This window comes from Gracilinanus agilis, chromosome 6 (genome assembly GCF_016433145.1).
Source record: "Gracilinanus agilis isolate LMUSP501 chromosome 6, AgileGrace, whole genome shotgun sequence".
NCBI classification, from domain to species: domain Eukaryota; kingdom Metazoa; phylum Chordata; class Mammalia; order Didelphimorphia; family Didelphidae; genus Gracilinanus; species Gracilinanus agilis.
In genome coordinates this window covers 197,860,019-197,877,595 of record NC_058135.1, presented here as the reverse complement: position 1 = coordinate 197,877,595, position 17,577 = coordinate 197,860,019, and the positions used below count along the sequence as shown (strand labels likewise).

The window sequence follows — 17,577 nt, the reverse complement described above, 5'->3', positions numbered from 1 at the left end:
AACTTACCAACATTCTTGCTTTTCTCATTATTAGTGAGTCAGTATGAATAAGAACCAAAATAATTATAGAAAAATATCATTAGCATCATTACATCATCCCTTACCACTTACTTTCAATTTTGAAAAACCTGCATTTTTATTCAATAAAAGTAGTATAGGGAGAAAAAAGAAACTTTACTGCCATAAAAATTCTATTGAAATGAAACATAAATGTTTCTCACACTAAAGTATAATTATACTTTATACTAGAAAATTCTTGCTAACCCTTTGGAGATACCTACACTATCTTATGCATAGTTATCTTTCCATGTATCATACTTGCCCTGCACATGGAAGTGCTTTATAAACCAAAGTATTTAATTCAGCTAAAGTCAACAGATATTCAGTCAGTCCCTACTATGCGCAGGAAATAATTTAAATAATGGAACAATGAATACAACCAGCTCTTGCATTCAAGAAATTAATTTCTGAGTAGAGGAGATAAGGTAAATTCAGATGACATCAATCTAAGTTATGAAAAAAAAAACACGCCAAGAGTCAAAAGAAAGAAAAAAACAAATGACTTTGGAACTACAGAAGAGAGAAAAAATAGGGACTCTCTGAAGAAAAGGTAAGAGTTAGAGTTGGCCAGAAACATTGTTTATCTGACAGAAGAATTAAAGAGGGAACATTTGAGCTGGAGACACCAGGTCAACCAATACACTTTTCCATCTGCCAGAAGCACAGTTTGGAAGAACTTGTTTGAAAAGCCCCTACTTGGTAAATTGTATGAGATAATGGCAACCTTCAGGACAGATGAAAAGCTGAGTCATTCCCAATGGACTTGGACTTGGGAAGTTCAGCTTCTAAGTCATATACCATCAAAATGATATTAAGCTGATGTCAAAGTTCTCTTCCTCTAGCACCTTGGGAAATGTTAGAATCTAGAAATTGCTGCTTTTGCCTCTGAACTACAGTTGCCTCCACGATATTTCACTGGAGCAAGGGAATAGTGACATGGACTCTAAAACAGTACAGGAAGAATAAAAAAAAGAGAGAAAAACCTCATTCTCAAAATGAAATCACAAGAAAGGTTTTCAATAGCTCCATGTAATCTTCCCCATGTGGAATTCTATTGAGATATGGAAGCTAATGTGCTGGGTCAGAGATCTCTGAAGAGTACAGCCTTGGTTTGGGGCACTGTGAGAAGTTTGATTATGCAATTTTTCCCTCCAGTAGTTCAATTAAATTACTATGTAATATTAGAAAAAGAAGAAAGTAATTTCTGGGCTTTTTTTTCCCCCACTATCCCTTTGCAGTATTATTCTCATGTCTGATTAAGAAGGACTTGTCACAGATCTGGAGTACTTGAGAAGGAGGAGATAAGAATTCAAAGTGATAAGACCTCATTTCTTTCCTTACAAGTCTACAAATAAGGAATCTAAAGAAAATAGGTTTTGCAGTTGTGTGTGTGTTGCACACATGTGCCTTTGTAGGGGGTGTTAATTATCTCCAAACCAAATATGAATACATATGCATTACATATATATGTTTATATATAATGAAAATGAATTCACATTTTTACAAGATTTATCTTGGGATAATGTCAAGTCTTTGCACCTGTGGTTACAAGGATTTCAAAACAAAACTCATTGAACTAAATCCCAATCAGGATGGGAAATCTTTCTGATCTCATTGTTTATAGAGGAAAACTATGGGAAGGGAATATCCTAAAAGATCCAACCATGGAAGGAAAAATTAGCTAAAACAATCTTGTCTGGGCAGAAAAAGCGGCCCAGGTGCAGAATTCACCCTAAATGATGGGAATTTGCATGCTATTTTCAAAAAGTCCTGCTGTTTCAAGGACGGTTTGAACAGATTAAAAAATAAGATGGTGAGGGCACAAAACCACTATTTGTGTAATATCTTTGTAAAACAAACTGATTTTTCAAAGAGCAAAAGTAAAGGTCACATAATTTATAACAGGCCAAGGGACTTACTGACTCATATTCAGGCAGACAGATGCATTCAGGAAAAATAAATTCTGGGGAGATAAATGACCAAAGTACATTCAGAAGGCATTAAAAGGGAGAGTTGAAATTAGGTGTTTAAAATACATCTTTTGTTAAGTACTAACCATTAACATAAACGGAATGAGAAGTTAAACTAGTTCACATCTCAGTTAACCTCCAGTTCCTTTCCCTAGACCCCTACATGCCCCAGACAGGCTTCTTAGCTAATGAAGCACATTTCCTTCATACATCAGACAGAATTACTCAATTAATGTAGGCGAGGTGGCTGGAGTCAACTTGTCAACCTCAAAGCAACTTGCAATGCTAGTCTAGGAAAGCATCCTGAGTAGATTCTGCCAGTTTCCCAGCCTGGAAACTGCCTTTAGACCACAGGCACACATCGTCAGATCCACACCATTTCCCAGACAAGCCTTCTAACACACTTCCCCCTCCCTCCCGTTAAGAAATGCCAGGGTCACTCGAAAGAAGGCACACACAGCACAATGATTGCACACGTGGAGCATACGGATTTTCAAACTTTGCCTCAACTTGGGCAGCGCCTTAGCCCAATCCTGAACCAGTCAGTCCCCTACCAAAAGCCCCAACTGTGAGCAGCCTCTTTACCTTCCGAAAAATCAATCAGTCCCAGCAAATGAAGCAGCTTCAGAGACGCACATATAATCACAACAATACCCACTGTTTGCAGTCCTTCCGACTCCCACTCTAAAGTCAACATTCTCCAAGCAGGCAAATCATTCCAGGCTCCACACCAGTAGGGGAGAGAGGGAGGCAGGTAATTAGGGGGCTGGCAGCCTCTGGCTCTCCAGGAGTTGTACTGGGAAAAAAGTGAGCAGCTCCTCTCTGTGGAACGTTGGAAAGGAACTGACCCTCCTGGCGGAGGCGCGATCCCAGACGGAGGCCAGCCTCCCTTGCTTCTCTTCCCATCTGTTTAAGGGAGCAGCGGAGCTGCTTCTGCACGCTGCTGAGGTCCACCTAGCTCCGGCTCCATGGGCATCGGGGCCAGCTGCAGTCAATGGATCTCGAGAGTGTCCAGGAAAACAGCTGTTTCCGAACTGGAGACTTTGCTGTGTCAGTTGAAAAAAGAAACGCTCCCAGGAAACTTGCACTAGGGAGCACACTGCTCCCAGCACTGTGCATTCTACTGTTCCCAGACTCCAGCTTTGCAAGTCTGTTCAGGGCTGTTTTAACACTATTTGTGTGTGTGTGTGTGTGTGTGTGTGTGTGTGTGTGTGTGTGTGAAGCTTGACAAACGCCCATTTGCCAAAGGCGGCTGCTTTCCTTCACAGCTAGCTCGTTAGAGGAAAAACTAACCTCCTTCTACATAAAACAAAAATACCCAGGGATGATATTTGCAGATGTAATAGCCCCTTCTATCCCCAACTCTCCCCATCTCCTCCAAACTCCACCTGCAATTTATTCCAATAGAAATGTAAGAATAATGCATGACAGCTGCGAGTTCTTTGTCAATCTTGGTTTCAGGTCTTACTTAAAGAGATGCCTAATTGAGCACCTACCACACAGGCTTCCCTGTCACCAAGGTCTCATCTGGAGGCTTTGACGAGATTAATCTGGCTGGCAAGTTTACTAACACAAATTGAGAGGGGGGCGGAGAAGGCAGGAACACCGTGGGCATGTGGATCCCTAATCAGCGCATCAGAAGGGCAAGAAGGAATGATTAGGCAGCTAAGTTTCATGCAGCATACTGTCCAGGACTTGATCCAAATGAGGTGTCTTCTCAAGTATGCTTTTTCATCCACACTCAAATTTTCTCTCTCTAAAGACTACACGAGGAGATGGAGACTTCATCCCATGAAATAGCTAAGTGACAAAAACCTACCCAGGATTACTTCAGTCGTGTTTTCAAAGCAGCTACTTCTCCCCCCCTCCCCCCGCCCCCCCAGTGTCAATCTCCTTACTCCAGAGATAACAATTTGACCAAACTATACCCAGCATCCAGGAGCACAGGATGGGCCATCTGGGGAGACATCCTCTTCCCAATTACCTAGAATTCTAACTAGTTTTCAAAGTCCACTTTTACCTCAGATCACAGAACTTAGTGCTGGCAGGAACTTTCATAGACTATAGATTTTAGAGCTGGAAGGGACTATTTAACAAATATTTTAAATTTTAAATTTAAAAATGGAAATATTAAACAAAACAAGTAGAAATATGCCAAAAAATAGGTACAGTTACATTTTAAAATGAAGACATTATGCAACCTGTCGGGATCCATATATATGTAATAGTGGCCCCCTTTCTATTTGAATTTGGCATCAGTGCACTAGACTAGGCTGAGGTGATATGCCTCAAAACCCCTAGTTTTATAAATTAAGAAACTTAAGATAAAATGACTGTCCATAGTCATAGAGGTTGAATTGCAAACCAAACTTAGTTTTCTTAATTCCCATTTTGGTTTTCTTGACATTCTACCATGGAATGAATGGTCAGAGCACTGGATTTTGAATCAGGAAGACTTGGGTTCAAATATCATCTGATATTGTCTAACTTAACACTAGACAAGTCATTTAATTTCTCTCAGCCTCAGTTGCTTCATCAGAAAAAAGAAGTATAAAAACTGAGCAAGTACCTCATAGGGTTATGGTGAAGATCAAATGATATAATGTATTTAGAGGTTGAAGCACTATATTAATGTAAATTTTTTAAAAGCCTCAGTGAAGCTTTACTTAACTACTTGAGCACATGTTGTACTGTTTTGCTGTCTCAACTTCTGTTAAGTATATTGGTGGTACCATTCAATGGATATTTATCGATGTCTTGATTATCTTTTACTGTCTATCTACTGCCATTTGCTAGACTCTAAGTTCCATCAAAGAATAAACTTTTTTCTTTAAACTTCTGTGTCCTCCATAAAATCTAGTATAGTGCCTAGAATAAAGGAAACTTCATTCAGTAAATATGGAGTATTATTCCAAGCACATTAAATAGCATATTTTGGAAAGAGTAGGAAGAAAGACCTACATTAAGGTCTTACCCATATAGCAATTCAGAAAATGTCTCTCTCACTTTTGAAGCCAGGAGCATTCCTTCTTCTATCATTAGGAAATCACTTAGACTACTTAAAGCATTATTTTATTATCTTGCAATTTATTATTTTAAAAGGATTATAGTTCATTCATTCAACAAAGTTTATTTATTAAGAACTTACTGTGTGAGAACATATTATAAATATATATGTATATGTCTATACACATAATTCAGGATGGGATTGAGGATAGAAAACTGGCTAGAGAGGTGATATTTGGATATCATTGATAAAGAGCCACCATTGCAACCAATTAGACCTGGACTCATAAATTGTCTCTGACATACAATATGTGGTGTCCCAGCAAGTCACTGTCTCTCTTAGAGTTCTAGGCAACTCTTGAGAATTGTGGGACTGAAGCTGTAGAATAAGTCAAGATCTCAAGGCCATCTAGCCCAAACTTTTCATTTTATAGATGAGGAAACTAAGGTCTAACTAGAGTGAGTTGCCCAAGGTCATATAAAAAATAAATTATAACATAACCAGCATTTAAAATCAGAGCCTCTAATTATAAAGGTAAGCCTTTTCCCACCATCTCCTTATGTCAAGAAACTAAAGAAGAGTTGCAGAGCAAGATAGTTAAAGGGAGTTTCCTGATCTAAGTATTCCCTATTCCAATAAAATCACAGTTCTAGTCCCAAGTACATAGTGTTAAATGAATCCTATGTAAGTCAAGAGGGAAAAGTAAAAAGTTTAGATGAACCTTAGCCCTTCTCTTCATAATAATAGTAACAATGAACATTTATAAAATTCTCATTATGTGCCAGGTCCTTTGCTAAGTGGCATATAATATTATCTCATTTGATCCTATTTGATCTATATTTTATAGATAAGGAAAGCAGAGGTTAAGTGACTTGCCCAGGATCATACGGCTGATGTTCTGATATGATACTTAATGTTGAGCACATATTCTAATTACTTTATTTTAACAAAAGTTCCAGGGATCTTTTTTCCTTTCAGTTCCATTTCATTGATTTGCTTGTGACTATGTGATAAAAGGTAAATCACTACCCAGAGAGGAGAATGGATGCTGTTTGGGTCATTTGATAGGTACTTCTGAAGTACTGCACAAAACTCTTTGGTGGATACAGGAAAATTTTAGTTACTATCTTAGATTAGTTTAAATGCCTCCTCCCAAAAGCCTTCCTTGGTTCATCCTGACAAAAGTGATCTATCCATTTTCTGAAAGTCTTGTGACATTTTCATTGTTCTTTTCTGAAGAATATATATTCTGAAGAATATATTCTTAAATTGTAGCTTCTACATGTTTGAACTCCTTTATTAGACTAAAGACTTTGGGGGGGGAATTTATATGCTAGGTTATTTATATTTGTATCTTTCTCTATACCATAGAATATCTTACACAAAAGAAATCCCAACAAATGTTTATCCATTTGAATTGAATTGAATTAATTTCAAGCACTTTACAGTTGAAATGGGAATGCAACAGAAGGCAGTAGATATTAAATACCTATTTTATGTGCAAAGGCAATGTTTTAAAAAGAGAGAAAGATATAGAGTCCAATTTGCTTTCTTAAAGGAAAGACATATAACATGTAAACAAATAAAAACGCATGATAATTTGCAGAGTTGAAGAGCATTAGTAACTGGTGAGTCAGGAAAGACTTCAAGTAAGAGGTGGCACCTGAGTTGAATCAGGCAGAAAAATAAGAATTCTAAAAGAAGACAGTCCATCCCAGGCATGAAGGCTAAGTATGCTTAGCATTTTGTGATGCAACATCACAGAAAAAGAAGATGAAATGTTTGTGGCACAACCAGTAGGATAGTTGGAATATAGAATGATATAATTGTAGTAACATGAAATAAGAAAAGGTAGATTGGAGTCAGAGAGTGGAGGGCTTTAAATACCAGACTGAAGAGTTTGTATTTTGTATGAGAGGTGGTAGCAAGCCTCCAAAGTTCTTATCAGGCTAGTGCCTTCAAAGCTAGAAAACACTTCCTCAGTAATCTAAAAAACAAATTGGAGAGGGGACAAAATGAAATCAATAGATTATTTTGACAGCCTAAATGAGAGTTGATGATGCCTTAAATCAAAATGGAAGATCTTTTCAGAGATTACTTAGTCTTGGTCACAAGATTAATATGACAAAATCATTTAAGAACAATTAAAAGCAAAGCAACATTAAGTCATGGGGAGAGAGCTTTCCTCAGAGTCCAGAATGACAATCAATCTATTGTTATGTATCTAATATATGTCAGGCACTGTGCTAAGTGACAGAGATAAAAAGAAAGACAAAAGGCAATACCAGAAGTCAAGAATCTCACAGTTTAAAGGTGAAGGTGACAAGGAAACAATTATGTAAAAATAAGCTACATGTAGGACAATCTGGAAATAATCAACCAAGAAAAGGCACTAGAATGGAGAAAGGAATTGGCAAAGGCTTCTTGTAGGAGGTGGAATTTTAGCTGAGACTTGAAGGAATTCAGGGATGGCAGTAGTCAAAGAATAAATAAGGAAGGTGAACACTCCATTCAAGGGAGCCAGCCAGTGAAAATGCCTGGAATCTGGAATTACATAGTCTTATTAGAAGAACAAAGAAGAGGACATTATCATTTGATTGTAGAGTTTTTGAAGGGGTTCAGGGCATAAGGTGTAAGAGGACTTGAAAGGTGGTGGGGAGGGCAGGTTATGAAGGGCTTTGAACACCAAGCAAAATATATTATTTTATTTAAAAAAACAAAAACAAAAACCTTACCTCCTACCTTAGAATCAATACTCTACATTGATTTCAAAGGACAATAGTATTAAGGGCCAGAGAAGTATCTAATGTCAGATTTGAACCCAGGACTACTTGTCTCTAGGCCTGCAGAAAATAAATATTCTTTTAATCTTGGTGATAGTAGCTACTGGAGTTTAATGAATAGGAAACAGAATGGGCATGAAAATAATAATAACAACAATAATAATAACTAGCAGTTTATAGTACTTTAAGATTTGTACCACTGGTAATTCTCTAAAACTATTCATTGCAGAACAAGTGCCAATCTGCATTGGTGGAAAGAATTTCCTGATGTGTAAATCCTTACACCAGTGAAATCACAGATAGTGTCCAAAAAAATTAAAGAGATCAATCATGTGCAAAAGTAGCTGAGAGAAGGGACTGATCTGATATGGCTTGGAGTAGTTAGGAAAAGGTTAATGGAATGTTTGTTGAATTAAATGGAAACTGGATCTTAAAAATGAGTAGGGTCTGCTTAAACAAAGAGTAGAAGTATGAGCTAAAAAAAAGACACAAAAGCAATGTTTAATAAAGTATGTGCTGAGGACAGTGAGGAAGCCTAATTGAAGTCAAAGGCTTATTTTGAGAAGTATTGCTTAGGAGGTAATGAGGCCAACAGAATCTTGATTAGGTAGAGTGAGGTCAAATTATGTAAAGTCTTGAAAGCCAGGAGATTCTTGTATTCTATTTATTTGACAAAACAGAGTCATAAGTTTATGAGTGGTGCAGAGAAAACAATAGTGATTAGACAGCTAGGAATACAGTGAATAGGGTGCAGATTTTGAAGTCAGGAAGATTGGAGTTCAAATCCAATCTCAGACACTCACTAGCAGTATGACTTAGGACTTGGTCATTTAACCTGTCTTAATTGTTTCCTCTGTAAAATGGAGATAATAAAAACATCTACCTCAAAGGGTTGTTTTAAGATCCTAGCAAAGTGCCTAGCACATAGTAGGTGCTATATAAATGTTAGTTATGATGATGATGATTAAAGAAATTTACCTAAATGAAATAAAGTTTAAGAGTTTTCTCTGAATATCTCCATAAAGTATATCAATCCTTTGACTTGCTTTATTCCATTTACTTTTAAAAGATCTTTGAAAGCATTCTGCATTGACTATCACCAGAACTACAATGGTGTTAAAAGTATTTCACTTAGCTAAAGGGCAGACTCTGAAGGTTAGTAAATGCCTCCTGGATGGATTTCTCTAAAATATGTATACGGATGTCCATTAAACAATTAAACATTATATCTTTCAGATTTGAGTGCCCTCTTGAATCTATAGATTTTAAAACATCAGTTAAAAGGCCATTCTATTTTTAAAAAACATATCAAAGTTATGCCAAGGTTATTATTTTTTTTAAACCCTTAACTTCTGTGTATTGACTTATAGGTGGAAGAGTGGTAAGGGTAGGCAATGGGGGTCAAGTGACTTGCCCAGGGTCACACAGCTGGGAAGTGTCTGAGGCTGGATTTGAACCCAGGACCTCCCGTCTCTAGGCCTGGCTCTCAATCCACTGTGCTACCCAGCTGCCCCCAAGGTTATTATTTTTACATAATAATCCACATAGGATTCCCTCTGAAGTACATAAAATGACTTCACACATTTTAAAAATATTATATACATCTTAGAGAAATTTCATAGTGAATACTGAATGTTTCTCTTGTGGTATGTGATTTTTACATTCTTTACAATGTTTATTTTTCACAAAGAATTTTCCTATACGTGTCTAAGCAGGGTGAACCACAGGGTTCTCCAGGTCAGATATCCCAGCATCACTTAGCTAGATCTTCAAAGGACAGTATTTCCAGGTCTCAGGACACATATATGTTTCTTAAAGATCTCACTGATACTTGTTTACATAAAAATGGTGGTTGCCACTAGCTACCATAGGACCTAACACTTAGAACCAAAGTTTGACATGAAGAACAGGATTTCATGGGCTTTGAGAGAAGTAAACGATTGATTTCAATTTGTATTGAGGTACACATGAATAATATCTGACCTTTTCTAGGTTTTGATGATAGGAAAGAATGGAAGGTGATAGGAAAGGACAGAATGCAAGAAACAGAAAGTTTTTTACAATGAGTAAGCTAGTTTGGCTAGAGCTAGAAGGGAAGAAGTAGGAGATGAACCTGGAAAATATGAGACAATTTAGAACCAGATGGATAAGGCTTTGAATGTCAAGTTAAACAGCATATTGTTTACAAGATAGAGGGCAATAGGAAAATACTCTGCAAAATCATAGGAATGATGGGATCAAACGCAGGTATAAGGAATATTATTTTGGCTGTAAATGAAGGATGCTTTAGATCAGTGATTCCCAAAGTGGGCACTGCTGCCCCCTGGTGGGTGCTGCAGCAATCCAGGAAGCTGTGATGGCCACAGGTGCATTTATTTTTCCCATTAATTGCTACTAAAATTTTAAAAAAATTAATTTCCATGGGGCTAAGCTATATTTTTTCTGGAAAGGGGGCGGTAGGCCAAAAAAGTTTGGGAACCACTGCTTTAGATCAATCAATCAACATTTATTAAGTACTGACTATGTGCCAGGTGCTGTGTTATAAACCAGGAATAGAAATATGAAAAAAGAAAGATCATTTCTGTCCCAATGAACATACACCCTAGTAGAGAGGGTAAGACTCCCAGATGATTAGTAGGTTATCACAATAGCCTTAGGTGAGAGATGGCAAGGTTCTGAATCACAGGAGTGGTGAATGAGAATAGGAAAGAGGAGATGGATGTGAAAAATATTGAAGAAGAAACAATGGGCTTTGGCAATAGATTGGCAATAGATTGGGAATGAAAGGTAAAGAAAACCAAGAAAGGTAAAATATGAGTTTGAGGTTCTGACCTGCAGGTGATGAAGAATACTGGTGGTAACATAAAATGAGATAAAGAAATTAGAAAAAGGAGCAGGTAAGGTGGAAAAGTAAATGAACAGCTTAGTTCTGAACTTGTCTAGTTTTGTGTGCCTGTGGGACACAGAGACATCACAATATAGCATTAAGAGCTGCAGACTTATAGTTAGATGGTCTGCCTTGGGTGCCAACTGCAACAAGGCATCTGGGGTTTCTGTTTATCACTCTCTATGAGTTCCCTTTTCCTAGGCTGTTGATTGATTACCCCGGCACTGTGGCTTATGGTTGATAAAGCCTGTGGCAACAGTGTTCTCTTAGCTATAGCAATAGCAAAGTTTGTGTCCAGTAATTGCAATTGAAGGCAATTGTCAGGAAGAGGAACGTGGGCACCTTTTCTCTGCAGGTTAGATTAGCACCTCTACACTTGGAGGAGATTATAAACCTACTGAGTAGGGGATTAGGCCTGTCTAAATATATCACTTAGTATTTAGTCAGGTTGAATCTCCCAGTGCTTAAGTGGGAAACTGCCAGGGAATAATGTAAGTGCTTTTGAAGCTACATTAACTCTTCCAGGCCATTAGGGTCCCATTTGGTGCTCCACAGTGGGCACTTTATGAAATGGGACCCAACGGATCTGAAGACTTTAATGAACTTCCTAAGCGGTACCAACTTACTCACAGTGACAACCAAGAGCTATGGAAACACAGAATGATCATCTTGGTTGTTGAATATGTAAGACTATAAAGGCTCTTAGAAAATATGGCCAGGAAGTGTTTCTTAGAAAATTCACCAAAACATATTATGCAAAAGATGTCTCACCCATTAATCAAGGTCTCCTCCTTCCAAATAGAAAACATGCCCTTGGCGTCACTAAGCCCACTTCTTTAAGGCATATTAGAAAAATTAGGCAGATGCAAAGCTAGGAGACATGCCATCTCCTGTTATTGTTGCAAGGGAATAATCATTAAAATATTAAAATCTGTCATTGGTTTATATAACACTTTGCAGACTGTATCTTCTCAAAACAACCCAGAGAACATGGTGGTATTTCATAGATGAGGGAAGCTCAGCTCAGTGGTTGTGTGACTTATCCAAAGTCATTCACTTTAATGTATGGGAGAACCACTTTCTCATCCTACATGATTCTTGATGGTAAATCTTCCATGTAGGAGAGGCTTTTCAGATTGTGGGTACCAGAGCAGCACTCCCTTCTTGTGTCCTTCTTTCTTATGTCCTTCACTCTTATTACATGATTGGACCATACCATTTCTGTTTATATGTGAACAGTTCTTAAAGGAGTTCCCATGCATAAGCCATAATTTTCTTGTTAAACTCACCATGCACCTATCCATCCTCTTTAGACTATCTGATAACATCTTACCTGGAATCAGCTCATCAGGCCACATTATAGACATCTCCACCCTCTCACTTTAACTTTGGACTCTGTCCCTCCTAGTTATTCTCGATTAGATGAGCTTTCATCTTGTCTTACTCTGACTTAGACTTATATGCCACTTCCCAACTGTCATACACCAGGATGGTGTATATCTCCCTCTACTTACATGGTTTTTATCTCATTAGAATATACATTCCTTGAAGTCAAGGACTGGCTTATCGACTTGTATTTGTATCACCAGTATTGACATAGTGTCTGGTATATAGTAAATGAGTAAACACTTAATAACTATATTCTCTATCTCTGTTTTGGTCTGTCTCTCTGTCCCTGTCTCAGTCTCTGCCTCTGGTCTCCCCAGTCTTTTTCTGACTCTGTGTTTTCCTTTGTCACTGTATTTCTCTCCTTGTCTCCCTGCCCAAGTCTGAAATTTTGATTCTTCTGAGGCAACGTTCTTCTATAATTCTTTTTATTTTATTTTTTCTCTTTAAATTTATTTCTTTAATTAATTACTTTTCTTCTATAATTCTTAGCCACATATCATCACTTTGAGAAGACTACTTGGTTTTCATAAAAGTTGATTTTGTAGCTTGGGATGACTGAAGGCGCTGCATGATTTACTAAAATCAATTCAGTCATATTTGCTCTTGCAATTCTGTTCTAAATCCAGCTGACTCATTTTCCATCTGTGTCAATTGTTGCATGAATGTATATGTAATCATCAGGTCCAGAGCTATTGCGAAACCCCCCCCCCCATGCTCCTAGTCTTTTTTATGCACATAACTCCTTTATTCTAAAATCTTCAGCGGCTCCTTATTGCTCATTGAGGAAAATTCAAACTACTCTCTTCTTGCCATTCAAAGCCCTACGTAGGCTGGTGTCAAACTACCTTCTGGATTTCACTTATTATTCCCTCCCTCTCATTCCACACTCCTGCTTAATGAGTCCAAACCTGAAAAATAATTTTCTTTATAACATACCTAATAACTGGTCATCTGGCTTTCCTTGAAGACCACAAGTGAGAGAGAATGCATCAGTTCCCAAAGTAGTCCATCGAACCTCTGGATGGCTCTAATTGTTAGAAAGGTTTCCCTTCTATCAAACTAACATGCCTTTTTTTACTTCCACTGAGGAAGTGTTCCACCCTTTGAAGCCAAACAAGAAGCCTACTCCTTCTTCAATGGGACAGTGCTTAAAAAACTTGAAGACAGCGACCATCTGCCCCTTCTCCATCTCTCTCTCTCTTGAATTCCTAAAGCTATGACTTAAAACCATAATCAACAAGTAGTTAGTTATGAAGTTCCTATAATGTGCTGAGCATTATCCTGGGTGCTACAAATACAAATGCAAAATAGAGAGAAGGTTTGCCCTCCAGAAGCTATCCCAATTATTTTCCAGATTTAGGGAAACCTAGACATAATCTATACTTAATCATTATTCAGAAGATAGATACTATCCAAAATTTGTGTTTCCTCTACCATTTACCAAGTGAACTAATAAGTGATAACAACGGCTTGTAATTATATATCACTTTAACGTCTGCAAAGCACTTGACAAATATTATCTCATTTTTTCTTTGTAACAGCCTTGTGAACTAGGTGCTATTACCATCCCTATCCTACAGATGAAGAAACTGCAGAATATGGTTATTAAAAACTTGTCCAGGGTTAGAGAGGCACTAGTGTCTGAGGAAGGATTTGAACTCATGCCTTCCTGACTTTAGCTCTACTTACTCACGTTGTGAAAATTTAATAATAACTTTAGTCAAGCAACTGACATGTTTATTGCAATACTATGAAAATGTGATCTTCCATAGAAAACCATTTATGGCCACTCTGTGAAAAGAAAGAATTGGAATCAAAATAGCATTATTGGTTGGAGAACCGATATATTGTTTGGAGAAGAAAAAATTGCCTTAATTAGCTGTCCTATTTCTGAACTTTACATTTTTACAGAGGAATGGTATGATGAAAGGAATATGCATTTCCAAATGTTAAAAGAAAATCAGGTGTGACCTAATTGAGCCAATTAGCCATTGTGTTGACTATTTTGTGTCCAGATTCAATTAGTTACTGAGTTTTGACTTATCAATCACTTGCACCTACTGGATATCCAGAACCTATCTATCCAGAAGAGAGTGAAATCCCAAAGAGAGGAGGCTGAAGACTCTTAAAATCATACCACTGCAAGGAAATTTAGCCTGCAGAAGAGAAAGGGGGAAGGGGCAGGAGCAGATACATAATGGTTACTTTCAAATACACTGACTACAGTAGAATTGTAGCTAAAAAAATGAAGGGCTCAGAATGGAGAAAGATTCTCCACCTAGCAAGGATGTAGTTCACTTCTTATTGCTGTCTTCTACACATTGGAATTCCATAGATTTAATGTTTGAGAAGATAATTTAGCAAGTAGCAGGGGAGAGGACCCAATTCCTCTGGCTCCTCTCTCCAGGGCTCTCTCTATTATACTGTATTGTCTTTTTCAATGTTGATGCTTACTTGACGATAATATTTTTAAAGATAGCTTTTTATTGGTATCTTCTGTTTTTATATCACCTACATCTTGCTTCTTTATTTCTTCTCTTCCCTGTACCCAAGAGTCATTCTTTATAACAAGGATTATTTTTAAGGAAAATAAAAAAGAGGAAGAAGAGAAAAAAATCATTAAAATTGATTTTAAAAATCTGATATAATATATAAAGTTCTCCACATATGGACTCTCTTCTGCCCCACCTCCGCAAAAGGATGGAGAGAGTCAGCTTCTTATATTTCTTTCAGAGATCTTAATTGTTTGTTTGTTTTTAAAATAATTTTTCAAAATTCGTTTTCAATTGGTATTTGGTGGTTATTATCTCCATTTGAATTAATTTAGTTGTACACATTGTTTTCCTGTCTCTACTTACTTTGTTTCCCACCAGCTTCATGCCTTTCCTTGCCTCTCTGTATTCATCATGTTAGTCCTTTCTTATAGCACAGTGATATTCCATCATATCCACATACAGCACTTCGTTTAGCCTTTTACCCAACAATAACCATCTATTTTGGTACCACAAAAAGTTCCGCTCTAAATATTTTGGTCCATAGGAGCCCTTTTGGTTTTGGTCCATGACCTCCTTATATGTACTCAGGGTTAACAGGGATGGACATTTTATTGCTGAAACACCATAAGATAACTTACCATGAAGTGTTATGGTCTTTGTCTGTCTGGACATTCAAAAAAATTGAGGAATGAGCAGATAAGGAAGGTGAAAAGTGACATATGTCTTCATTAGGTAACACTAGAATTACACTAGAGGCAGCGATGTGGCTCAGGGTTTAGAATACTGGTTCTGAGGTCAGAAAAACCTGAGTTCAAATCTAGTTTCAAGCACTTATTAGCTGTATGATTCTGGCAAGTTACTTAACCCCTGTTTGCCTTAATCGACTAGAGAAGGAAATGGCAAGCCATTACAGAATCTTTGCCAAGAAAACCCCATGGACAGTATGGCCCACAAGGTCACAAACAGTTTGACATATCTGAACAACAGCAATACAGTATTTTTCTTATACTAGGGAAAATTGATTGATTGATTGATTGTATTTTTAATATTATTATATATTTAAATAGACTTCTCTGTGGCAACCAGTAATGCTGTGTTGAAGTCCAAAAAGACTGGCTAATGCTAATATTCTGAAGGGAATAATCAAACCATGACACATGTCTTCAGTCTTGCTCTGGTCTTGGTTCAGGACTGAAAGATGGTGAGAGCACTGTTGGGTTGCCACTTGATATGTTGGAAACAGCACTAGGTTTGGAATTGGGGGCCTGGGTTCCAAACTTGTTTCTGTACTTACTACATGCATGACCTTAACATTTTTCTAAGGTCTTTTCCACCTCTAAGTCTATGATCCTTTGATAATCAAGTAGTTGCTAATTAGCAATAAAAACAAGACAAATCATTTCTAGTAATACATCTTAGTACAAAGGGCTCCTCTTGGTGCCACAGCTAATATGTGCAACTATAATGTTCATTGTTAATTTTATATATCCGATGGCACACACAGGGCAGTTCACACTCGAAATTCCATTTTTCTTTTTGCTTTAGCTGGACTTCATGACTGGAATGCTTACCTTCTTCCCTTCTGCCACTTGGAATCCCTGTCCCTCTCAAGGCAGAGCTCAAGTTCTATCTTGAACTGGAAACCTCTGATCTCTGCAATAGCTAATTCTCTCTCTCTTCTTTGCCTTCTCTTACTTTCCATTTACTCTCTATATTTGGTTTTTTATTTATCTGTGTATGTGTTATTTTCCCACCGTTAAGAATGCAAATTCTCTGAGGACAAGGCCTTAAAGTTCATTTATACCTCTGTATCCCCAATATCTAGCCCAGTGTATAGTATAGGTTAAGGAAAGGATTTCCATGGCCTGTTTGTTACATTCCAGCAGCTACTATGTTATATTCTCTTTTTTCCTCGTAGCAAAAAAACATTTCTCCCATAGAGACAATGCTATAAATGGTAACTAGGTTCCCAGGTCATCTGGCAAAAATCTCTTCTGTCCATGATGTAGTGGAAATGGTACTACTGTATCTAACTAAACACATGTTCTAACTTCCAAAAAGAAAAGCTTACAAATGAACTCTGGGGACATGGCTTTATTGTAAATTGGATACTGTGTGTGTATAAGGCAAGGGAAAAAAGTCAGTCATATTCAGTCCCTCAAAACCACTCAACGTTTCATCTTTTTAGAATACCATTTCAATGTGGTATATTTTCTCTGTCTTTAAAGTATAAAAGCAGCACAATTTTCTATGGCACAACAGCAAAATATAAGCCCAAGAACAAAAATCTACGCCTTTCAACAGGCTTTCAGGAAAATTCCAAATGACTAGAAACACAACAGTCAAATAAGGTTGTAAGATTTATGAGAGGAGTCTGAAAGAACAGAATATTAGATAAAGGGCTGAATTGAAGTCATGAAGTTATAGTTTCTTAAAGACCCTTGGCCTTGGGCAAGTCACTTAATCACTTTTAGCCTCATTTTCCTCATCTCTAAAGTGGGGATAATAACAGTAGAATAGTTGTTAGGATCAAAGAAAATAACATATATAAAATACTTTTCAAAACTTAAAGCATCACTATCATCATAATGATTATGATTACTATTACTTCTAGTAGCCTATGAGAAGATGTCAGAATGTAAAGAAGGAATAAATGTCTTATGTAATAATAATAACAATAATGGAAATAAAATTGATCATCTCCTATAACAGTAACAATCACTGACATTTACACAGTGCTTTCAAATTTGAAAGTGCTTTAAGGTCATTATGTCTTTTGAAAACCTTGAAACTTTAGGGTTTACAAAGTAAAAAGAAAACCTGTGAACAATCAGTAAGTGAATCAATTAGCATTTATTCAATAGTTCTATGCCAGGCATTGAGCAAGGGATGAAAAGATTAAAAATGACATAGTCCTTGCCCTTTCAGAGTCTATATTTTATAGGAGATGGTGTGTATGTTTAAAAGTATATACAAAAATAAGTCT

General features: G+C 37.2%; 1 protein-coding gene across 2 annotated transcripts in view; it reads right to left on the bottom strand.

Annotated features, from left to right (window-relative positions):
• Positions 1–17,577, bottom strand: part of KCNIP4 (potassium voltage-gated channel interacting protein 4) — a 493,493-nt gene that overhangs the window by 227,828 nt on the left and 248,088 nt on the right. Inside the window, exon 1 of one of the 2 annotated variants that reach the window (XM_044682313.1) lies at positions 2,616–2,727. The exons of the other annotated variant lie outside the window; for it this stretch is intronic. Within the exon in view, the coding sequence (XP_044538248.1) occupies positions 2,616–2,727 (112 nt within the window). Of the gene's footprint in view, positions 1–2,615; positions 2,728–17,577 lie in introns of those variants that run through there. 2 annotated transcript variants of the gene reach the window in all.